Genomic DNA, 25,469 nt, shown 5'->3' with positions numbered 1-25,469 from the left:
TTTCAAAATGTGAATGAAAATCAGGATGATATAAATATGGATTGATTAATAGGCCTGTACCTCTTGCGAGAATCCGATGATATCGAAACATTTTTGAATTGCCAAAAAATGTTCTTGCATTTGAGGAGTACAGGCAAATTGATCCAATGTTTTGTCATCTGTATTTAAGTATCTACAAAAAAGAATTCGAATGGTACAATGTTTATAAATTCCAAAAAAATTTCCGCTCACAAAACAGGCAAATAAAACAAAGCAGTTGGAAAGGCATAGTAAGAAAACAAAGGAGGAAAGGAACCAAGAGGAAGAATAAAAAGAAGAGAGAAAAGGAAGAAAAGGAAAGATCTGGGAGAAATGAAGGCAAAAGTGGAAGAAAAGAAAGGAAGAAACAGACAATAACAGAGTGATGCTAAGAAACAGTGGGTTTTGAGGTGACCAATGTGATGTCTGTTCTACACCCAAATGCATGGAAAAAGCCACTATCGTTCGTTTGTGTGACATACCCTTAATTTCGTAACTCAAAAGTGATAGTAAGGATGCCCTATTGCTAAAAGTTCACTGCAGCAATGTAAAGAGGAGCGATTCACTCTACTAAAATCTTATACACCTTTGGTAGAATTCCTATTGTTTTATCTGCAAATCTGTGGAAAGCTTGCACGCTATCTGCATGAGTGAATTGCCCCCTAGCATGATACATCTTTTTAACGGAGCCATTGACTTTGAATCGACGTTATTAACTACGACGATCAAGGATACAATGAACAATGTCCCGGCATGCAACAACTTTAAGAAAGTATTTGTCATATGACTGTTCCCACTCTTGCCACTGTGTGAGTAAGGGCTTCATGATTTCCTGTTCAATAATAGTCTGGATTTTGTTTTATTTCTTTTCGTGATCAACTCGAGCAAAGGATCCATGTGGTTTGCTGAAACCCACGCACGAATCCCATTTTGATTAATCATCGAGGATATGGTAATAATTTTCTTCTTTAGAGAATCGTGTAGTATAAAAGAGTATGCTTTCATTTAAGTCACCGGCTATTACTATGATAATCCTAAATTAATGAGAAAAATTAAGCCTCGGTTATCCAGTTAACAATCAGTTCTTATGGAGGATTGCTGACTACTGGCTCATATATTCTTTTGGTTAATTTTCACAAAATCTGTTCTACTATCACTTATTTCCTCCCAAGCCTATCAAGTTCTGAAAATCCCCCCCCCCCCCCGCCCCCTGGTTTGCGAAATCCTCTCTTACAGCAGTGCGGTGAATGCTGCAATGGCAACTCTGCGCACTTGGTTAAGGAGTGACCGCAGCTCAGCTGGTAGAGCAACGGCAGACAGTGTCACTAGCCCTGTCCCTATCGTTTCATTTTACCACATTTTCTCTCCGTTTATTCAAATAATGCTTTGAAAACTTTGCAGACAAGAAGAACTGATTGTTTGTCCTGCATATTCAAAAATGTGCCTTTTCTGCCACCCAGGAAACGATCATTTTTTATATTGCCCTTTTTTCAGCCCTGGTGTTGTTGCATTTATGTGAAAAGCTTTCCTGTGAAAAATCATGGGTGAGCTGGGATTCTGAATCCGGGGAAAAAACTAAATTTAAAAAAAACAAACCTGTGCTGGTCATTCGAGTTTAAATCAAAACTTCCAAGCTTTCGATGGTAGTCTAATCCCGCGATGAGATAGTATAGAATATGGAAATTGCGTTCACCCCTGTAAAATCAATAAAACGACAATAAAACGACAAGTTATTACAATTGCAATATGATATAGAGCAATATACAAGAATTTCAGATTAAACTACAAGGTAGAAATTTCTGGCCTAGCTTGATCTTTCAGGGTAGTGATGAAAAAGAAAATCTATTGAGGAAGAAAAAGATGAAGAAAAATGCAGGTGCTATTTCAACTATCATCCGGCAATTTAATACACCAGCTAATGATGATGCGGACCAACTAGGGATTTACTGACCAACTCGTGAAAAATTGTGGGTTGTAACACACCCAACACCCTCCGTTAGCTATCCCCAGCTTTTTTCCATGCCTAGGCCGAAAGAATGCTTGTATAAAAGTGTCTGCCAAGCTTCTACCAATATCATTACTGGCTGAGCTTCTACAAACAATATTACCAAAAAGGCAGAGGAGTTGAAGAAAATTGAGTTTCCGTGTCTGAGTGCAGCTAAAAGGCAACACGAAGGAGCACACTCGTCAATGTCATAAATCAAAACAGCGCAACTCAACAACAAATACCTCTTCACGTTAACATCCGAATTCATCTTTGAATTGCAACTGGAAAACATGGGCGGTGCCAGAGAGGGGCGGTGCCAGAGGGGGTGGGGCTGGGGGCTTCAGCCTCCCCACTTTTTTGCAAAAAGTGTTTTTCAGAAATAAAAAGAATAAAAGAAAAGAAATAGAAGAAAAGAATAGTGCGATAAACCCTTCTATTGCTTAATTTCAAAGGAATAAGCCGAGGTCTATTGGGCCTTATAAAGCAATGAATTCTATTTGAAGGCTGGAATTAATCAAACGTACTAAAAGCATGCCTTAAAAATAACAAAATATTTTGAATGATTGCAAGAAAATGACTGCAAGAATTATTCTGAACTTTAAGCTAATCTAAAGGACGTGGTTGCAAAATAATTGTCTGCTCGCTTCGCTCGCAGGGAGTTCTATTCTTTTGGGTACTTCTAGAGCCTCCGAGAACTTCTGGCCACCCCCCTTTTAATGTACAAATAGCATAACGATTGCCCTTTGAGATCAGAGGCCTTAAATATCGTTAATCTTAGTGCGTTTTTCAAAAGTTGGTTTTTTAGTCTAATAATGCTATCAACTCGAGCGAGCCCCCCCCCCCCCCACTTTGAATTTTTTTGGCGCCGCCACTGGAAAAGAAAAATAAAGTTCCTTTTTTGGTTGACTGACTGAAGTCAATAGATATGAGATACGTCTTATTTAAATAAATTAAAACTGTTCGTTGTAAAGGAAATCAATATTTGACTTTACTTGCCTTGCTTGATGAACAACTCTTGATTTTTCAAGAAGAAATTCGCTAAGTTGAGCTAAAAAGGAAATAAACAAAGATCTAGATTTAGGGCTTTCGTGTTGAATGTAAAATTCTAACGACCTAGTAAAGAATATAATGAAGACAATTATGAAACAAAGGCAATGATAGTGATGAATATTGCTGTTAATCTTGCAAAAAGTTCAGTACGCATCATGTATTACCTTCTCCGCAATAACAACAAAGCTTGGACTTGCCAGAGCTATTTTCTTTTTAAATTTAAAACATTTTTCGCTTAAACTCCAAAGAGTGTTGGACGAAAAAAATATATTTCCGCTTTCTGAGCTATTTTCAAATTAAAATTTTTTATTAGCTATAATATTAGGATTGTAGTAGTGTGATTTGGTGATAAGAGGTTAGGGAGTTACAGATTATTTATGAAATAAAGAGATCGAGAGATCTGTAATCGTAGTTTGATTTGAACTGAGAACTAACACTTTCATGATTAAAGATGATGACGAAGATGATTGATGGTGATTTATGGTGATTTATGGTTATTTTTATGATTGATGCTGATTGATGATTATTGATGATGATTTACGGTGATTTTTGATGATCGATGCTGATTGATGCTGATTGATGGTGATTGATGATGATTGATGCTGCTTGATGATGATTAATGATGACTGATGGTGATTTATGATTACTTGTGATGATTTATGATGATTTATGATGATTGTTTGATTATTGATAATGGTAATGGATACTATACCTTCAATCAGATCTCCAGTATGCGTAAAGCTCAATTCAAGAAATTTCCCAAATCTGCTCGAGTTTTCGTTTATATTAGTAGCTGCATTTCCAAATGCTTCCATCAGTGGATTGACCTATTGGCATAGAAATTACAAGGGTCAAAATATTTCTTAAATCTGCACATCGTGCGAAGATATCAATTTGGCCAGGAAAAGATCACAGCAATTATGGTTTACCAGAAGCAAATTAAAAAGCCAGAAGTAAAAGGATAAGGAACTTCCACTAATTTCGGTTTCCTGAAACCAGTTATTGGTCTGGCGTAAACATGAAAAAGAATCACTATTCATATGAAAAATAAACACGAGATTTAGGAGGGAATGGGAAAGGTTAAATTTCAGATATCTTATATGTACAATTTGTTTGGAATATGAACAGTTCAATAAACAGTTTCCATAAACAGTTCAATAAAAATAAGTAATGTATGAGAGTCACATCTAAGAATGATCCATAATAAGCATGATCGATTGAGGAGGATTCATAATTTTATTGCGTACACAGGACCCTGTTATTCATGCACGCACAATCTCATGAGTTTGTTAGTTTTTGAATAAAAAGCGATATGGTTAACTTACTTGCAGGATTTTGCTGACCAAGGCAGGGTTTCCATGTTTGCTTAATGTAGCTAGTTGCTCAACAAGGTAGTTGGATGTTACAGTTTTGCCCGCGCCACTTTCTCCACTTATAACACAACACTGGAATGTCATCAAAATGTAAATTAGGGATGTAAAAAGCTGGAAATAAAGAACTACCAGAAAGCATGTATCATACTGTATGTACAGCGTTTTATATAATGTTAAGTTTGAGCTTTTAGTACATTCAAACATGATAGTACATTTAAAGTTGCCTGTTCTACATCCGTTTTCAATTGTCAATCCAAAAACATTTTAAGAGTTTGCAACTAATTTTGCAAATTATACGTGGCATAGCCAGTTTAAAATATCTACAAAAGAGGTAGCACCCCTTTTTTATCAAGATTACTTTAAATCAGCCAGTTACTGGCTTCATCTTTCTTATAATATCATTTTGTCATTAATTTAATGCTCCAGCAATAATCACAACCCTTTCTTTCTTTTGGTTATGAAAGGCAAGGATTGTGCAGCAGTTGTTAACTTATTAAGAAAGGATCTCTAGTTTTGCTATGATGCTGATATTGAATATCTTGTCAGCGGAAAGAGAGATCAGATTAAAACCAACAAGTTCCCTTTAAATTCTCCTAAAGTATCTCCTAGGGCTATTTTGAGATCCTTGTGTAATTTTCTTAAATAAGTTTTTGGTAAAATGCATTTGAGTCTCACCTGATTCTTGTTTTTGTGAAGAACTGCCAAATGAGCTGACCTTGCAACTTGATAAACATGGGGTCGCAACCGCTTATCATTCAGTGCTTGATACTGCCTGGCAACCTGTTGTTAAAAGAAGATTCAACAATGAAGATTCAACAAACAGGGACACATCCTCATTCTAGAAACGCTTCACATACAAGTTCGGTAGGGTAGCAGTGCAGCGTCAATTCAACACATTGGAAGGCTTGGCTAATAATAGGATGGGAGATAAGGAAGTAGGAAACATAAAAAAGATAGAGAAAAAAGGTAGGGAAAGCCAAAGGCCAGAAAAATAAAAATAAATGGCAAAGAACATAGAAGCTGAAGTTATATGAAACATTGGGATTAGGGATAGCCACTGAAGGAAGGATGCACAACGAGGTAGGCAGCGATCCGCAAAGAAGACAGAAGAGAGAGATGGATAGAAGATAGATGAATATTTAACATGGACTAAGCTAGCACAAGGAAAGATAAAATAATGTGAATTAAATACTTTGAAATAACATAATAATAAGATCCTTTTTACAGAGACTCAAATTCCCCTAAGGACTCTTTCACTCTAGGAATGTACACGATTCAGCTGCAAAATGAAGCTCATGATAATATGAAAAAATTCAAAAACGCAGATTTCCATCTCCCTAAAGATTTTAACATAACAACAAACAATTCATCTTGCAAAGCGACAATTCATTTTTTGAAATATTTAACTTATAAGACGATAATTATTGTTTCGTGCCTACTACATGTTTGAGCACAGATAAAAACAAAAGTGGGATGATCAGTCCGAGACAAAGAAGAAAGCTATTGGTATTTGAAATAAATAACAAAGAAAAAACAAAACATAACAGATATCTTTCTACAGCTTTTGTCATGATTGCATGAAAAAGAGTAGCTTGGTAAAAAATACAGTGACTGCATTTTCCCGGGTCAGTAGAGCGGAAATGGAGAGTGGTTATGACAACAACCTCTTCTTTAAAACCGCTATAAATTGTACAGTTTAATTAAAAAAGGTATAATATAATTGTAAAAGAAAAAAAAGTTTAGACATAAAGAATGACAATTCATCTTAAATTTGTCTAGTTCAACAATACATGGAAACGACTTTAGACTGTTAAACCGTGCTTAAAATTGAATCTTTATTACTCCTGGTTACACACCTTTTCGTTATAAATTTCCAGATGCTTGAATGGATTAACAGCAATCAAAATATCTCCGATGTAAGTGTAAATATGATTCTTTGCATAACGTTCACGAAGGTGGTCTAGAATGGTGTCCTAAAAAAGTCAAAAAAATATCTAAAAATAAAGTTAAATGGCACAGTTTGGTTTTATTTGTACCTGTAGTATGCTAGCTGGAAAACGTTGAATAACAATTGAAAAGCATTTCATAATGAAGAATTGTCCAATCAAAGAAAATCTTAAAAGTTTTCGGGCAGTCGCCATCGTGTGCCCCAGTAAAAGAAAGACAGGACTTTTATAAGGAAAATGTAGATCTAATGAACTGTCATAAAAACAATTTCAGAGGTCACAAAAACAATTTTTTTTATGGAGGCAGTTTCCTTTTAAAAAGATACAATTCCGGACGGAGCTAGATGGTGGGGTTGAGGACTTAAATTCTTTTTCTCATTGTCTTAAACCGTCATCAAATAAAGTTGGATGGACAGATGGCGAATACCAAAACCACTGGTTAGGCTGGAATCTATATTCAAACCCGTAACACCAAGGCACGGTGTTTCATCCGATCAACCACTTGGCTGCAACGGCAGTAGGACATTGTCGCAGATTTGAGGAGGTTGGATTGACTCAACTGTTGGAACTTTTTGCAGATTCGGGGAGGCTGGATTAACTTGATATACGATATATTTTGAATAAATTATTTGTGACAGCTTTGGACATTTTGAGCTTTTAGGACAAGACTTTCCCTGGGGAGTTCCAGCAATTCCCATTTCTCCAGCACATAAGCCGAATACAGTCTAACATAAGCAGCACTTTTGAAGCAATATTTGTGGAACCAACAAATTCCATGTAGTAATCAAATTCCATGAACGCAAATAGTGCCAACCTCGTTTAAATTCTCCAACTCGGCCAAATTTGTCACTTGAGCCATTTTGCTTTTTGTTGAAACGTCAGGCAATATTTCAGGATAGCTGTGAGAAAGTGTGAAAGCAGTTCATTAAAGAGGAAGCATAAAAAGGTAACAGATGGAAAAGCTTAGAAAAACGATAACAGTTTGAATCGTTAGTCTGTTATAGTTCTTAACAGGCCCTAAAACAAGGCTTTTTGTGAGTTGCACATTGCTTGGTGAGATAAGCTGGTTGGTGGTCTGCTACGCTTATACTAAAGGTATAAATGTCACCTGAAAAGCAACGGAGCCAAGAAAATTCAGATCTTGTTGAGATGCAACAATAACAGTAAACAAATTATCATGACGGAAATCTTTCAACGATTCTTGCAATAACATACAAGAAAACTCCAGCATTCAACTCATAAACACTGCTTATTCACAAAGTTGGTCTTTCATCAAAATCACACATTCACCCAATAACATAAAACACATAAACAACACTCCTTTACTGAGACAGTAAAACACCGTTTTACATACTTAGCATATTTTTAATCAAGCATCATAAGATTAATAGATAAATGAATGACTAACCTCGAGCTACTATCTAACGTCTGCTGCGAATACAGTTCATCTATTGGGATATTGAGTTTCAGAAGGGCCAACAATTTACGCTGTGTCTAGGAGAGAAGATCGATCGATATTTCAAATATCTGAAATGTCGTACTGAGCAAAACAAAAATAATTTGCTTTCAGGTACAACAAAAAATATCTGAAATGTCGTGCTTTTGAAAACATGTTGTTTTGGAAACATCTCGGGCAGCAGAAAGATAGCAACAAAGGTGGTTGGTTACAATCGAAATATTGGTTTGCGGCTGCGTTTTGCATTAAAATGCTTCAGTGTGTAATTGATTCGAGACTGTGAGAACGTAGCTTTCACGGGTAGCTTTCACGAATGGAGAAACAGATAAAAAATGACTACAATAGCACATTCTTACAATAAAACTTTGCTTTGACCAGCTCTTTAGACTGGCCTTGTGAACATCCAGAATCTGCCTTGTAAGGATTTTAAAAAGAGCCTACACAGTTCCACTTGAATGCCCCGCAGTGGCATTAAGAAGTCGTTTATCCAGATTAGTACTGAGAAATGGTATTAAAATTTCTGACTTTCTCGAAATAAAAAAGCCTATCAGTGGTGGCAGTGGTTTCCTGAGCGTGACCAACGGCAGGTTGAACAGTTATCAGACCCTTCAACGGGTGTCAATTAAAGACCTTCTCTTGATGACAATCTTTTTTATGATTACATAACAGCTAAAGCTCAATTGCCAATCAGTTCTGCATTTCTCCATAGCCCTTTAAAACGACACAACTTTAGCAGCATTTCATCACAGCTCATCTTGCACCAAACAAGAAGGCTTCAAAATCATAAGGGCGGGCTAATAATGATCATGATTTAAAGCTTCGATAAAAATGATCAGAAATTAGAAAAATTCGTGTTTCTATGCTCCCTTCGAAACATAATGAAAATCCAGATGGATTATCTAAAAAGAGCGTTGTTTAGAAGCCCAGAGTAGACGAAAGAAAAGGTTGACAGCAAGGGAAACTTTTCAAAATCTTCAAACTTTTGCACGATTCCTCTGCAACACATGCACCACATCAACCTCACCGTGAGCTGTATTTTGATTCAAAAAATGGTAAATTGGAAACGATTCTTACCAGTACTGTCTTTCTCTGAATTTCAGCAATAAACGAATGCTCAATCAGTTCCTTAACGAATGGCCTTTTCTCGAAATCTTTAACAAGAGACCTGTGAAAAACCCAGTTTTAAGCATAGAACAAAATAAATGACGCCTAATATTATTTCTCAATGTAATTTAGACGTTTAAACTTATAACACATTCTAGCAACAATGAAGAGTTAAACTTGTAAGCACAAGGAAAGGAGATTCCAAAAACAAGGTGTACATGAAAGTTTGGTATTATTGCAAAAGTTCAAGCGAAACTAATGCCGCCGCTGCCCCCAAGATACTCTTATCAATTAGATCAAAACAAATCCAAAAGTATACTGACGCTAAAATGAAGAGCTTGCATACAACCACCAAATACTTTCTACTTTTCATAATTTTTACTTCTAAAGGAATGATCTGATATACTTTCAAAAAATCAGTTAAAGATCTAAAAGGGGATGACAATCTCTTCGAATCATAAAAAATCGCATTATTTCAAATTCGAATTATTGAAACATGGAATCTCGTGCAACAGAATGCTTATGACTGGAGAGATCCCTGAGTATCAATCTGTCTGTATTGCAAAACCTGCTTTGTGAAACATCACCCACAAGTTTTCTAGTCTCAATATCATGATAAATAATGTTAGCAAAGTATATCTCAAAATTAAAGTCACATTGCAATTAATTTCAAAATCATTAAAACAAGCTGGAGCTTGTCGTACCTAGAGATGAAGTCCAGGAAAACCCCTGTCCACTTTTCTGGTCTCTTCACAGTAGGTGGTGGGCTCCTGGAAGTGAGCAAATGGTTACTTGGACATGGTAATGCTGTAAATTATCTGCCTTACCCAAATTATTCACTCGTTATGATACAATGTCGATATTTGCATGACTGGATAGCAAGGTACACACGGCTCTTCAAAATCCTCTATCTAACACCTTCTAACACATACACTAGCAATTTAAACTGAATAATTTCTTTTTGAAAACCAAGCAGCAGATACGACCTGATAAACAAGGTTTCCTTATAATTATTCGACTAAGCAAGTTTCTGGTCATTAATATTAATACAAGGGACAGAGTAATGTTTGCGTGGAAATAAATGATTAATGAGCAGATTCATCCAATAGACATTTTAAACTTAATAACGAACATATCAGATAGCTGTACGATGCAACGCTTCATTAAAGTTTCATGTGAAACATTCCCCCGATGAATCATCGTTTCAAAGTAATGAATGATTACGAGACCTGGACCAGAGCCACTGGAAACATACATTACTATCCAAAGCTGGTAATATTGTCAACAAATGATGAGAAATTAATGGAGGTTGGGTTGCTGGTGCCTGCTTTGGACTTCCATTGATATCATTTACGAAGAGAAATTGACAAAATATGGTCATCAATTAATTATCAATTTGTAACTTTTGAAAACAGAAAATTAAGAAACAATGTTCTATAAAAGATTGAGTTGACAAATGCAGCTATGAACATTATTTATATGTAGAATAGCTTTGCTGACTTCATATGGTCATACCCTATTACCCTGCTTATAGGTACACCTCATTTAAAGGGGCATAAGTCGATTTTTATCTTACGGTATTTGCGAGAAAGATTCAAAAACAAATACAGCTATTAATAATATTTATATGTAAAATAGCCTTGCTAATTTCATATGGTCATATAACTAAGGAGTTACAGACAAAGAGAGAAGAAGACTTGATTTCTAACTCTCTATGTTCGAAAATCTTTCATTTTTTCCAAACTTTTGTCTGTGAAGGTTGATACTGGTTATTTTTAAATTTCTATGGAGATCTCGAGCCCTACCACTGACTATCAAGGTTTGCAAGAATCTTAAGGTGAATGCTGCACCCTCTCTATGCAGTGGCAGATGGAATCAACGATCTCCGTGAATACCAGGCTTAACAACAAATGCCCTCTATTACTACGTAAAATAGAAGTGTGGAATCCATTCAATAAACTGCTAACAACTTACAGTCACCTTAAATGCAAGATTCGATTCTATTAAATTCGATTAAATTAATTCATTTCAACAGGGGGTCTCATAAATACGTATGTCACACAATCAAGTAGCCAATTGTAGCCTTTTGACAATCTGTCTACGTGGTAACATATTTCTTCTCTTTTATGACAATATTTCACGACTTCCTCGAGAAAAATACGAAGCCTTTTAAGGTTCATCTTTGGAGAATTGATTTTTTAATAAAACGATTTCAATCAAACTTCAAGGCTTTCAAACTAACATTACATATTCCGTTTTAAACGTTTTTATCTGACAAACAAACATAGAACAATCGAACAAATTTTAGGCCCTGTTATGTAATTTTTAGAATAAAGAAATTTGCCTTCATTAAGCTGCAAAGATACTTATTCTGTATCAAACCTGTTAAAATCACTTACAAACACCATAATGCCTTTCTACAGAAGAAAATATTATAGCATATTGCATAGCCGATCACAAAAATGAACTATTCTACGGTTTAATCAAATGTAAAACAATATAACAATGAAAATGCCATAGACCCGACTTGTATTCTAGACTTGTATTTTAAGGAAAAAACTAGACAATTGGCCAAATATTCAGACTGTATTTTATGACGTCAAGCGAGGGAATGGGTTTTTTTCATGTAACATTATCACGCCAAAATTTAACATCTTTTTGGACCACAAATCGCTTTGGCTGGAAGAAAAGCCAAAACCTAGTGTATTTCCTGTTGGTTTCTGGGAGTTGGTTGGTTTCTACAACTATTTCATAGCAAAATGAGACTCAAAATTACTCAATAACCAAGAGCAAATTGAAAACAAGCTTACGCTGAGGTGCGATAAATGTAAGAACGATATATCTTTCATGACCAGGTATATATATATTGTTAACGCTATTAAAAAACAATAACTGTATTATGTACATCCAACGTTTTTCTGCAGCACAAAATTGTCTCGTATTTAAGTTATAACTCAAAACCTAAAAAACATCACCGTGAACCACCTCTCAATATACAAAATCAGTCAAAAATGCTGAAAAATAGGTAAGAAGTGGCAAATGAAAGATTTTAAGTTATTTTGTTATTTTGGCTTGCTTTGTAAAAATATAAACAGAGACCAGGTTGCAGAGATTTGATGGGAGGAACCCTATGCTCATGTGCCCATATATCGATTCATTTATTACAAATTAAACTGTTTTCGCAAATTCAGTGAAATTTGCTGATATTCTTTCAGGTAATTTGATACAGATCAGAAATACTAACATAAACTTTTTTGACGCAATCGTTTAAAAATTCTTTGCAAACAAGTTATTGTCGGCAGTCACCACCTTGTATCTGAAATTTTCAATGGATTTTCGAAAACAGAAGAAACCAAAAAACATATTTCCTTATCAATGCTATCATAACATTTCTAGAACAAAGACTTAATCACAAAATAATATATTGTTATACAAAAATGAACGGTGTAATTCTCACCAATGCCTGAGGGTTCTCTGCAAGAGACTCGAGCTGCAATAATTCTTATTAGATTGCAGTTAGAAGATTAGATAAACTGCCAGCTCACGCAATTACAACACAAAGGCATATCAAGCAACATCTGATACAAAATGAACACAGCTCTTCTACTCACACACTTTCACGTCAAAAATTAGTGTCAAGGAATGCATTTTTTAGATAATAACAACGTTTTATCGCTATTCACCAAAGAGCCTGATACCATTAGGTTTTTTGTATCCCATTCCATTTGAAAATACAAACAGCATTGTAAACAACGGCAAAAACATCATAATTACCTGCAGCACCTGAGTATAGGTATGAATGGAAGAGTAAACGTTTGTAACCTACTCGGTTTGTATTCAGAAAACGGCGCTATTTGGCAGGTAACTGACACGGAGCAGGCACTAACACAACATAAACGTCAACATGAGTCATAGTAGCCATAAAGATGGGGCCTCGTGCTATGAAAATAACATCAGGGCTGCCGCTAAAATATCTTTTTTGCTTTCTGCTCTTTGGAATGACAGATGATGTATCTGGAAAGTGGAAACATGTTGACTATATGAAAGTCAATCAAGGTAATCATCACTTTGAAGGCATCTTCTGAAAACGTACATAGCTGAATCAGCATAAGCAAATTATTCTTTCATCCTCTCGTGTTCCAGAGAGTCTGGGTTTGAGTGACGTATGTTGGATAAATTTCCACTCCCAATTGTAATTTTTTAAAAGAAAAATTTCTACCCTCGGTTTCGAAAGCTGGCTTGTTATAAAACATACAAGATTGTGTACTATGATTTTACATAAACGGAATATATATGTACACACGTGCAATTGACCACGAGTGTTCTTGATTTTATAACGACAATCATACACTGTGGCTAAAAAAACATCACCTTTGATATCTTGTAACATATATAAGTGACAATGTTGCCAAAAAGCTAAATGACTATGGGCAAGCTGAATACTGATAAAAATTCGAAATACCAAACTCTATTCTCACTTTTCAGTCAACATGCGTCAAAGAAAGATCCTCCTTTAAACAACAACGCGCCCCAACAAGCAATCAAAAAACTGTCATTAAAGCCAAGAGCCTCTTCAACCTTTATTTCATACTTAAAGGCTACTAAATGCAAAAGTCATCCTGTCTTTCACCCTTGGTCTGCAAGGCATCAAACTAGTCGTCTCAATAGTTGCCATAAGCCCTTTATGCGTCACAAAGTGACATAAGATCCCTGCCTAAGCTTTTTCACGGCCAATAACTATTTGGTTTCTCGTTGATATTCTTACGTGATACTCACAAGCTACCAAAGTATCCTCAATGCGGAACCTTTGGCCTATAACCTATGAATATTTGAGTGTCTCTTCTCCTCTTCATCCCTAAGCATTAGGTTTTAAACCGCGACATCTCTTTACGCTAATTAGGCGATTGGTGTCACTAACATACAGATTCTATGTCATATTCGTGGGTATCGGCTATCTCTTGTTCAACAGCACAATACACGAATTAGCTGGAAGGAAAACCCACCTTTCCAGGACGGAAATCAATTCAAAACTGTTTTATGAATACACCTATTTCGTTGAGAAAAGAATTTTCGAAAAACTATAGTAGTACACTAAGGGAATTTTAGGAGAGATATTGAAAGCAACCTAACGTCAGTTCTAACGTCTGTAAAATTATCTTTCTGATAAACGAACTTCCAATTTTTAAAATAGCAAAAACCCAGCTAAAAGTGTGAATTTAGGAATCAATTTTTAAATTTACATATAAAAATTACGAGGTACAAAAATGGATAAAGTTGGCACAGTAATAATAACACACTAAAAATGGTGTTAGGTGAAAATGACTCTGGAAAATCTGTCATTCGATAATCAACAAAATCTAAAGTACACTGTCACAATGACTCTGCATTAAAACTTTTCAATAATTATTTAGAAGAAATCAACTTCAGTTATTACTTTTGAATCAACAGTGGTAATATATTTGCTATTGAAGAAAGCAAATCCTCTGAAAGAGCAAATAGTACCATAGTACGCATTTGCAGGGTTTCAAATTATGAATGAAAAAGAACCGTACCTTGGAATGCTGAACAATGCACGCATTGGATGCTGATCAACGAGAGGTGGGTCTCCATCTGCCAGCTCTATTGCAGTAATTCCTAAAGACCATACATCACAACGACCATCATAGCAATAATCAAGCTGCTGCTCACAGGCAATTACTTCAGGGGCCATCCAGAACGGTGTGCCAACCGAGGAGCGACACCTAGCAGAGGAGCTTTGCAGCACTGTTGATACTCCTTGAATGATCAGATCATGTTTATTTGAATTTAGTTTGATACCAATACTAGTGTTGTCTATTCCAGCAAGGTGCAATGGAAGCGAAGTTTTAAACAGACATGCATTTGAAGACAATGGGGGAAAAGACTAGTATATTTCAAAATATAAACAAAATGTTTCAGGCAAATTAGTTTAAATAAATCATCAATATATGATAGTAGAAAACTGCAAAATTCCAAATATAGTCCCATGAATATAGCCTCCACTAATACAGTCCCACCGAATATAAGTCCCCTCTTCCAAGGAAGAAAACTCACTTTCTCAAAGTAAGACTACCGCAAAATATAAGCACGAGGCTTATATTTCAGATTAAACAAAACAACACAAATTTCTACCCTTCAACACAAATGCACACTTTTTGAGAGAAAGTACAAGAACAACAAATTCCATGATATAACTTTCTCTAGTACATTTTCTACTCTCTTTCTCTGACCAAAGAGCCAGTGTTATATAAAACAACCTTATTCCTGAGCATGTGAACTAATAGTAAAATATTACAAATGTTTATTTACTTTACATTACAAGAACTTATAAATAGTATTTCCATGTTTAAGTGCTTGCCATTAGCCTTCAAACTCCAATTTTCTAACTTCATGAATTCTCCAATAAAAATGAGAAATTTAGCCACAGAAAGCAGGATCCTCAATTGTTCTATCTAAACCACAGAACTGTTTTTATAAGGGTCTTTAAAAGAAAGCCATCTCATTGACTTGCGCTTGGTAATAACAAAAGAAGGTGATAGCATTTGACTGTTTGCATTTTTGAAAAAAAAGTTGAATGTCTTTTTGAGAAACTATATGCATTGCTTGATAAGTGTATAAACAAATTGCTTAGTCTATCCAATAAATTTCAGCAAAAACCTTATTTTACAAGATTGTTCTAGCCTAGATTCCAATTCTCTAGGCTAATCAATTCTCAGCAACACTCTAGGCTAATCAAGAAGTGAAAGATTGATGATATAAATGAAAAGACTCCAAACTTACCAAAATCAATGAGCTTGATACCTGCATCTGCTTTTAGCAATATATTTGAGCCTTTGATATCCCGATGAACAACATTACAATCATGAAGATACTGCAGGCCCTGGCAAATCAAATAATGTACCTCATGTTAGGATATAACTGCATCTTCTTAACAACATACTTGAAGGAAATGAGGACAAAAAGAGGCAGCTCCCTCAATCTAGTCTGCGACTTTGTCATTTCATTAAAATATCTATTGTCTGTTGATAATGTTTTCTATAATACTTGGACGCAAGAATTCAACTTTGAACCAAATCCCCTAATATAAATTCTCACTTGATGATTATTTTCATTTCAACAGCTCTCTTTTACACTTTATTCAATTTGTTTATGTCAACATTCAAAATTATGCCAACATTATTTCCCTAGTTCCTCATAAGTTTGATGCTGCAAAATCTCTTTCAAGTTTCTGAAGTCCCTGGTCTAAATGGAAACTTAGCACATAAACATTTGTGTGATATGCTTCTATTCTGAAACACACACTACAGTGAATTTCCAATTGAATAATTCCTGAAGCAACAATTTCCTTCAGCAAAAATCTGAAAAGGTATACAGATCCATAAGCAGCATTTCTCTCATATACAATATGTAACTTGTCTTCCACCATGTGTCTTGTAAAGAGATAACTTCTATTTTGTGAGTTGGTATGACACGCAAGACTGCATACCCTCATCCTGTTAAGATGTTTAATCCCTGATTCCACTATATCATAAGAGTGAATGACAACACCCAGTATGCTGGGTAAAGCATTAGTTCACTTGAACTTTATTCTACTTTTTAGTAACTTTATTTTATTTTACTTCACTTTGCATAATTTTAGTAATACTTTTTGCATCACAGGCTCATTTACTGTTTTCTAGATTCCTGCTCCTTCCTTTGTTTTGTTCCTGCTCAACCTTTCTATACACATTTTCATGGGAAGATCCTGAGAAACCAACAGTCTCCCTAAACACGGTAATATGTCTTTCAATTGAAAATTTTTACATGAAATAAAGCTTTAATGTCTAAACATAACAGAGAGTTTTCCAAATACTTCTAATCAGTTCAAAAGTAAACCAAAAAGGCCTTATAGATGTATGATTCATCAATTTCTAACAACTAGATACAAACCTTCAAGACTTCAGATAGAATAAGAGCAATCAAACTTTCATCAAGAGACCTTCCCTTTTGTATCAAATTCTTGACAAAGTCAGATACTGACCCATACTCACAGTACTGAAAGGAAAGAATGTTTAAATTGAAACAACACATTACTGAATAATTGTACATTTCAATATTTATAATATGTCCAATAATCCAAATCCTTTTTTCAGAAATTAAAGCAGTGATTGTAATAGCTGACATTCATTCAAATAGATAAAAATAATTAGATTTACCTGACTATAAACTTAGCATACTTAGTGACCTGAATAGAATTTTAACAAAACTTTAGCAAAAAATGTATTGAATTTTACTTAAGAGGCATATAACCATCCATACTCATTCATTGGTTGTACGATATTGGAAAACGAGCACGGTTTGCTAAATGGAAATTTAATTGCCCTATCGACCTTTCATTAACGTTTGCTCCGCTCCCATTTAACAAAGTAAACGATCCTGCCTACTACAATAGCCCGTGTGCTTTAACCGGCTTTTGTATTAGCACAATGTTAATATTTTTCGCAAACAAGACTGTCGGATACCTCAGTGATAATCCAAAGCTGTTCTGTTCCGGATAGAGTTAGCAAGAACTGGGCATCAATAAATTTGATGATATTATCATGTTTAGAATATTTTTCCAAAACAGCAAGCTCTGTCTTTAGTTCTTCATTCTTGTTCTGGTTAAATTCTGTAACTTTTACAGCTACGGTCGATCCATTGTTTTTGTTTCTTCCTTTGTAAACTTCTCCGTAAGTTCCTTTTCCAATCACCTCAATCAATTCCCATGGATTTTTGTCATCCTCCCCTTGGCCTGCTATTTTCTTCCCCGACACAGTCATCACATCTCCAACATTTCATCACTGCAGTTACTGCACAACTTGGCTGTCATTTCGAATGAAAAATCTCTTAGGCCAAAATTATAACTATAACTCTCCAGTTCAGGTCATCGTGAAAAGCTGTCTTCCGTATTTTGGTAACGAAAAATTCTAGGAATGTAATGTTTTCCTTCCTTTTATAAGCGCTTTAAACCCAACCAGATCTCGAGTGGAGAATGCACGGCAAAAGTAACTACCTGCAAGCTGCGAAATACTACTGACACCAAATAATCACTACAGTTCTTGAAATGTGATGGCTTTTCTTTTTGAATCGGCGATTGTACAAAGCTTTGTTTTCATGTGCAAGGTGATTTCATAATTCGCAGTTCGCACGCGAGTACCCTGTGTCCACCTGCAAGCTGTTGAGGTGAATTTGTGGGTCAATCGTTGGTTAAAACGAAGTGCTTCGATCTTCCGTAAAAAATGTTCCCCTAAAGAAAGAAAATTGACGGCGTTTCAATCTAAAATGTACACCACGTAACCCTTTTTTTATCTGTAACGTATTTTTGTTTCCTATCCTAACATTTATGTGTGTATATATATGTTAATGTCCTTGGGGTAGACACAGCCTTTTGCTTCCCGGGGGTTTCGTCTATGGTTTCGTCCCAGTAGTATTGTAAAGTAGTTCTTGCATTTGTTAGTGGTGTAGTAGACAGTAATATGTATTGTAACTTTTTACAGGATTATATAAAAAAAGAATTATGGCAATCAGCAGGGACACTTGAGAGGGAGAATATGAGGGCAGGGACGAAAACAAGTTGCTAATTTTGGAGGGGCGTGGAAGGATGAAAATTCCAACTTTAAGTGAGAAATTTTTTAATCGACAAGTAAATCTACTGTACCTACCAAATTGATATTTGTAAATAACCCGAACCGAACACCATAGTTCTAATTACTTTATAATTACCAAAACTTTACTCAATAATTAGCCTAAAGCATAAAACCTAAATCTCTAAATTTTGATTAACATGAAACAAACATTTAAACTTACTGTAAGACGTAAAGCAACATTTAAGCAAAACCGGTATTAGATATACTTAATGATTAGTAGTATTCTTTCAGATCAATTGATCAATTTTATCTAAAATACATTTTTTCACGATATAGAAGCACCAAAAATTTGAGCCTTTTATTTTTGTTCTTGATCGAAGAAAACTAATAACAATTTTCAGAGGGCCAAATGCCTTTTCGTTCTTTACAATTGAAATGATAATTTGAGAGCAAACTTGTGCATATGCCTGATTCGAAAGATGAAACACTTCTCTTTGATCAAATACTTCTACTGCAGCTTTTGTAATGTGTTCTTGCTTCACAGCAGTTTTGTCATAGGAATTTATGATAAGGAGTCAAGGACGTTAACAAATAACAGGAGGAGTTTAGCATAAACTCATTTTTTATAAGAAGCGTTGAGAATTTTTAGTACTGAAAGATTCTTAATTTTTAATTGAATTAACTACTTGTACTTTTTTAAAAAACTCCCACTCTAATATTTTCTGATCAATACGCGTACTATTATTCCAAACTGTAAAGTTTCAAGTTTCTTATCCGGAAATTCACCTTGCCTGTTCATAATTTAATTCAACTTAACTCCCGTCAGAAAGAAAGCAAACGGCGCAATTGTGCAATTTGGATCCAGTGGAGACGGGATTCACAATAGAAAACAATTAGTGGATGGGTCAGTTTCAGCCTGTAAATTTTAATGTTTAGAAGTTTAACATTTAAAATAAAAAAACCTCTTAAAATATAAAATTCACAAGTTTGGTCTTAAGAAAAAAATTCCAAGTCAACCGATAAGTTTTCCAACTGTAACTGAATTTTCCAAACTTTGGGGGGCGTTACGCCCCCCACGCCCCCCTATTATTTACGTGCCTGTGAGGGGGCAGCAGTTAGACAATTTACTATATGCTGAAAGTATATCGAAATAAAAGGACAGTTGCAAAAGAAGAATTAGAAGCATGGAATTTTTTCACTGAAACATTGTTTTTTACTGAAGCTTGTTCCCTTTTCCCTTTGGTCGTTCTGGCGTCCCTCAGAATCTCAATTTTAAAAAAAAAATTTAAAAAGATAGAGCAAGGAAGCTTAATTTCTAAACAATTGTTTTTGTGAGTAATATATTTTGCAAGAAACAAGGAAAACTGGAAAAACTAATAATTTGATCTAACTAACATTCTGGCACGTCTTTGAAGTGCTTGTTGGAAACGATAAAGTGGATGATCTAAACATGTTTAAAGATTTAAAAATTACTATGATGTAAGTGTTGATGCAATTTACGGCCTACCTAAAAACTGGCTTCAACTTAATTTTACTAAGTTTTCCGAAGAAGACAATCAATTTTCTTCTGATAGAACCAGACATCATAGCACTGTTTTAGGCACTGTTTTTTGATGTGAAAGAACTAGTTTGCAAAAGGGACATTGCTCTGCGTCTAGTTTTCAAAACAAGCAAGCTCTGAAAAGAAAATGCCTGAAGTTCTATGAAAATAGTTTCTGATGAAGTTATAATTGGAAAATATTTGTAAAGCAGATGCGAAAGAAAGTTTTGTTTTCCTTCATTCAACTGTAAAATCTTCAGAATATGATTAAAAATTTCACTATTTCTGTGCTGTCTCACAATACACTCTTTTCTATTTATAAGAATTTTTGTATGAACATGAGCCTCAAATGCAATTTTGAAGAACCTTTTATCTCAAAAACGAAGATTTTCGGCCATGTGTGGGTGCTTTTTGGTGAATATTCAAATTTGTCGGCAAATAAAGGTTGTCTCACTCACTTTGTTGGCAAACGAGGTCAGAACACCTCTCTAGAGCGAAAAGGCCCAATTAACATAAGAACAAATTAAGAACAATCCAGCCTCAAATTTACGAACAAATTAAGAACAGTCAGCCTGAAATTAAATTTACTGGTTCTTATAAAACAGAGAGTGTAATTCTAGGCCATACTGAGAACAACTTTTGTTCTTGTTTAGCTTGAGTGTTTGCTGTAAAAACCTGATTGGTTTATCATTTCAAGAAATGTAATGAAAGACATCTTTGCAAGAACAATTCATGATTAATAGCAATCAGAAATTGAGAAATAGATTGTAAATTTGTAATCTGGACAAGGAACATGAAACCCATTGTTCGAATTTCCCGCCCTAGATCAATTTATTTAAAAAAAACTACAAAAAACCCCTTGAAGATTTTGTACCCTCGAGTATTTCTCTTGGTATGGCTACCTTTAACTTGAAAATGTAACCTCACGCCATTCGTGACATTTTGAAGTTGCCTAATACCAGAGGCGGATTTCACGCTTTTAAAGCGCGCAGTATCAGTGAGCTGCGAGATTCAAGATCACTGGCTCTCTTCCTGTGCTTTTGACAGATCAAACACTTTCGCTCCGAAACACTGGAAAGGCGTCATAGCCATCATGTCTTCTAGATGAAATATAGTTTAAGTCCGAAAATTCGACAATCTGATGATTCAAATATTCCTACTGTGAGCAAAACTTTCTTCGTTACTTATGCTCCAGTTTAGGTAGACTTTCCAAATTCCGGTAACTTTTGCAGTCCCTTGCAAGTATTCAGATAAGCGTGTAAAGTGGTAAGAAGTGGCTTGGATTCTTTAAAAAAGAGAAAAAAGAGAAATAGCATTAACCAGTACGTTTTCTAGGATCCTATGATCTTTCGACGATAAATGCACACGAGAAATGTCCCAAGTTATGACGTAATAAGGTGTTAGGTCTTGAAAGATCTTTTGGTTTACTTTCCGCTGCAAAACAGACTGCACCAGTGTTTCTCGTGATCGCTCTAAAATGCTTCACAACCGACTCCCGTTGGTTTCTCAACCAAAACTAGGTATTTCTACGTTGGTTTTTAGCTCACATGGGAATTAGCAGTAATACTAATGAGGATTAGTATTAATCAATTGTTATCCCAAGCAACCACAAACAATGTTGTGAAAAGCTTATGCAAGACATGCATTTGCGAATATTCGTGTCTTGTCACAATACATACACAATGTTAAGTAGTAATGTCTTTTCCTGGGAAACAATAATACGAGATGGACATCAAACTGAAGATCACATCATAGGTGCTGGAGTTTGTTTGAACATTGCAGAGGGCAAAACTTCCAGAAAAGGACGCCAAATTCACCAACTAGATGCTTCATGTCATTTTGGAGTACAAGATAGTATTTCATGGGATCTTGTTGCTATATAAAGTTAAATTAATATTTTTGTAATATTGCAATTCAGTAGTGATAATACCGTACTCGCAAAACTCTTTGTTCGTTCTCTTCTGTCCCTAACTGCATGAAATGCAATCATGAAACAAAAGTCATATCATCGTAGCTGCCTATATTTGGTACGTGGTTACAAGGGAAATCCTGTTGATCACTCTTGTTGTGACACTCAAACCTCGAGACAAATCCCAGTGTCATTTCCACTCTCTGAGAGTCCAAGGGAAGAATTCAATACGGGGAATTTTCTCTTGTTTATGCAAAGCACGAAACAACTGCTCGTCTTAAACCAAAACAATGCCTAATCGATTCGTTTTGGAAATGGCGAGTCCCCTAATTTTCGTATAAAATGGCTCTGGTGGTAGTTGAGCAAATCCCTATTTGTGAACCAGTAACGCGTGAAGTAAGCAGACCACAGCCAAAAATCTCGCTAGCAGACCACAGCCCAATCGCTGGATGCTTGGATTGTCAGTAGTGTATATTACATGGAAAGGTAGTTGGACCGCAGTTACTTAAATTATAGTCATCTAGACAAGGAAGTAGTTAGTTAGTTAGTTAGTTAGTTAGTTAGTTAGTTAGTTAGTTAGTTAGTTAGTTTGTTAGTTAGTTAGTTAGTTAGTTAGTTAGTTAGTTAGTTATTTAGTTAGTTAGTTATTTAGTTAGTTAGTTATTTAGTTAGTTATTTAGTTAGTTAGTTAGTTAGTTAGTTAGTTAGTTAGTTAGTTAGTTAGTTAGTTAGTTAGTTAGTTAGTTAGTTAGTTAGTTAGTTAGTTAGTTAGTTAGTTAATTAGTTAGCTTAGTTAGTTAGTTAGTTAGTTTAGTTAGTTAATAAGTTAGTTAGTTAGCTACTTACTTAGTTATTTTGTTTGTTATATTGTTAGTTTATATGTTAATTTGATGGTTTCGTTAGTATTTCAGCTAGTTAGTTAGCTAGTTAGTGAATTAGTTAATTAGCTAATTAGCTAGTTAGTTTGCTTGTTTGTTAAATTGGTAGTTCTCCTTAGTTTTTTAGTTGGTTAAGAAGTTAGTTTGTTTGTTTGTTAGTTAATAAGCTAATTAGTTAGTTAGTAGGTAATAAGCTAGTTGTTTAATTGGTTAGCTTGTTAACTAGCAAATTTGTCGATGCTTCATGTTTCAAGTTTGTTAGTTTGATGCTTCCCGTTTCAAGCTTGTACGAAATCCGTCTCGAAGGGTAAATAAAACGTTAACTTTATGATTTTTGACACTTGTCCCTTGGATGGTATTATGCTTTCTATCATGCTTTTAAAGATATGGGTTCTAGAAAGTGCAAGGCGTGGTGGAATAAGTGAATGCAAACAGTTTGATTATATAATGGAGTTTTATCAAAAAAGGCCACATTGATATAAAGTACATAGATGAATACGAGTAGAGAGGTGAACAAACAAGCGAACTCCATGTTTCCACAAACAAGATACGTTGCAATCACAATTCATCTACACTAAACTTGAATTCTAAAATCAACAACATTGCGAAGAAGCCTTGTACTTGCCTCATAGCATATGAGCGTATCATGATCGACTAGGGGCTCTGGGGGAACAGAAGTGACGGCAGCAGTCTGTGGCGGCGTCAGGTACTGCAGAGTGAGGGCAATGGGCGTGACCTATGAGAACACGGCCTTTTGCCTCATTTCAGTGCTTTATACCAGATTTGCCTCATTTCAGCGCAAATTTTAATAATGATGACCTACCCTTACCCAATGCCTTTCAAACAATATTTACAATTATGTGGGCCATGCTTTGACACAAGTAGGGGGGAAATTACCTCCTATACCATCCATTGGCGCCGCCACTGGTCTAAGTTGCTGTCGTCGCTTTTCCTTATTGGCTTCAGAATTCAATAGCACAAATTGTTTATCGGTTGTCATTTTTTTGGGTTGGCCTAGTTAAAATTGTTTCTTTAGTTGTGTTCTTCGTTAAATGTCAGTGGGAAGTCGTGGAACATCTTGATTCCCAAGGAATCGTTCTGGTAGTGTTGAAAAGTAGTTCGTATCATTTAGACTGTTCAGTAGTTAGTTTTTTTTTGCGAATTTGATATCGAATGTTAACAGGCATATGGTAGTTTAGGACAAATTTTGCTGAAAATTGTCGCAACTTTCCTTTTGTTAAAGCACAATACGAACAGTGAAAGGCTTACTCACGCTGAAGACGGCTTCTTTCTCTGATGCTTGTAATTCAAATAATAGGAGGGCTCTCATGGTGAATTAATGTAGACCCAGTGTCACCGCCAGTTTTCACCCTGCACTGCTTGGTAGGAAGATTTTAAGGACCTTATAACTGTTGGAGAATATAGAAGTAGACTGATATTGAATCGAGCGATGTTGGATTCTCCCCGACTGAGAAAAGGGGTGTGTTCGGGGTGTGAGGTATTGTTTCATTTGTTTGTAGGAATGCAAGTAAAATCCTCCATAAAAGAACCAGCGATTTTCTGTAACAGGCCAAAATGGCTCCAATTCTTTTACACAGTGGCTCATATGTTGAAAGGATGTAATTGGCAAAAGATGAGCCTTAAGGATTTTAATCTGCAGTTTCTTATGAGGGTTTTATTCCTATAGGATTTGTTTGTTTTTTTGTGTCAAATTCAACATATGGACATTCGCAAAGACAGTGGTAACATGCTTCTAACTCATTTTAAATAAACTGGTTCTAATTAAATATGTACCTCTTTGTGACACTATAGTGACATGATTTTAGTAGAAAGTATCCAAGTTAAGAAGTAGAGCCATGCTTGCAAAATAGATTTTACTTTCATTTGTTGCATTAAACTGCTCATGGGCATAAAATTTTTTAGCAAGTAAAGAGTGGGGCGAAGATAGTTTGAAAATATAAAGTAGAGATTTTTACCATGACTTTTTTCGCAGAAAGTCCTGATAACCATTTTTGTGGAGGTAACTTTGACAATAACAGCTAGAATGCACTTGTCCATGTTCCCAATCAAGTCCAACGGAAGAATGGAAAGCCTTACACCAACGACCAATATCAGTAAAGCCAGAAAAATCCCGACTTTAGGGACCCAGCCGCCTTTAAGCTCCTTCACCTTCGGCTATGAAATTTGCATTGTAGCTATTTAGTCGTCTCGGAAAGACTCCCTTAAAATATTAAGTTTTTGCAAATACACTGTATAACAAATTCTTCATTTATAATAGGGGCTCGTTTTTTTATTTTAGAAGCCTTCCTCCGGTCAGTGCGACTGGGATTTATGTCTCAGCTATAACCGAGAACTTGTTTTGGCAACCGGCCTTCAGTTTTTAAAGTGAGATTTTGCAAAACATTTGATTGACTGATACAGAGTTTGAATAAGGCATTTCATTCTGACATCTACATTTTCGAAAGACAGTCAAGAAAAATTCGTAAAACCCCTCTTACCCAGAAGCTAAAATGATACTCCACAACTCTTGAATAATAACAAGAAGAAAACTAAGCAGTGAGTAGGGACAAGAATTTGAGCAATAG

General features: G+C 35.4%; 1 protein-coding gene across 2 annotated transcripts in view; it reads right to left on the bottom strand.

Moving 5' to 3' along the window:
• LOC135681196 (myosin-IIIb-like) overlaps nucleotides 1-18,269 on the bottom strand; it is a 43,783-nt gene extending 25,514 nt beyond the window's left edge. Inside the window, exons 1-15 of one of the 2 annotated variants that reach the window (XM_065195523.2) lie at nucleotides 17,454-18,269; nucleotides 16,882-16,986; nucleotides 15,733-15,832; nucleotides 14,487-14,709; nucleotides 9,639-9,704; nucleotides 8,905-8,995; nucleotides 7,783-7,868; nucleotides 7,189-7,273; nucleotides 6,285-6,401; nucleotides 5,104-5,208; nucleotides 4,381-4,500; nucleotides 3,768-3,882; nucleotides 3,002-3,053; nucleotides 1,615-1,713; nucleotides 61-172 (exon numbers count right to left, since the gene is read on the bottom strand). In XM_065195523.2, coding sequence (XP_065051595.2) covers nucleotides 61-172; nucleotides 1,615-1,713; nucleotides 3,002-3,053; nucleotides 3,768-3,882; nucleotides 4,381-4,500; nucleotides 5,104-5,208; nucleotides 6,285-6,401; nucleotides 7,189-7,273; nucleotides 7,783-7,868; nucleotides 8,905-8,995; nucleotides 9,639-9,704; nucleotides 14,487-14,709; nucleotides 15,733-15,832; nucleotides 16,882-16,986; nucleotides 17,454-17,750 — 1,773 coding nt within the window. In that variant the 5' untranslated portion in view covers nucleotides 17,751-18,269. The remainder of the gene's footprint in view (nucleotides 1-60; nucleotides 173-1,614; nucleotides 1,714-3,001; nucleotides 3,054-3,767; nucleotides 3,883-4,380; nucleotides 4,501-5,103; nucleotides 5,209-6,284; nucleotides 6,402-7,188; nucleotides 7,274-7,782; nucleotides 7,869-8,904; nucleotides 8,996-9,638; nucleotides 9,705-14,486; nucleotides 14,710-15,732; nucleotides 15,833-16,881; nucleotides 16,987-17,453) is intronic. The other variant, XM_089111758.1, reaches the window with a different exon arrangement.
• Nucleotides 18,270-25,469: the final 7,200 nt, after the last annotated feature.

Source organism: Rhopilema esculentum, chromosome 12 (assembly GCF_057945365.1).
Source record: "Rhopilema esculentum isolate cy_ngs chromosome 12, ASM5794536v1, whole genome shotgun sequence".
Classification (NCBI taxonomy): Eukaryota; Metazoa; Cnidaria; class Scyphozoa; order Rhizostomeae; family Rhizostomatidae; genus Rhopilema; species Rhopilema esculentum.
This window is presented reverse-complemented; position numbering and strand designations above follow the sequence as displayed.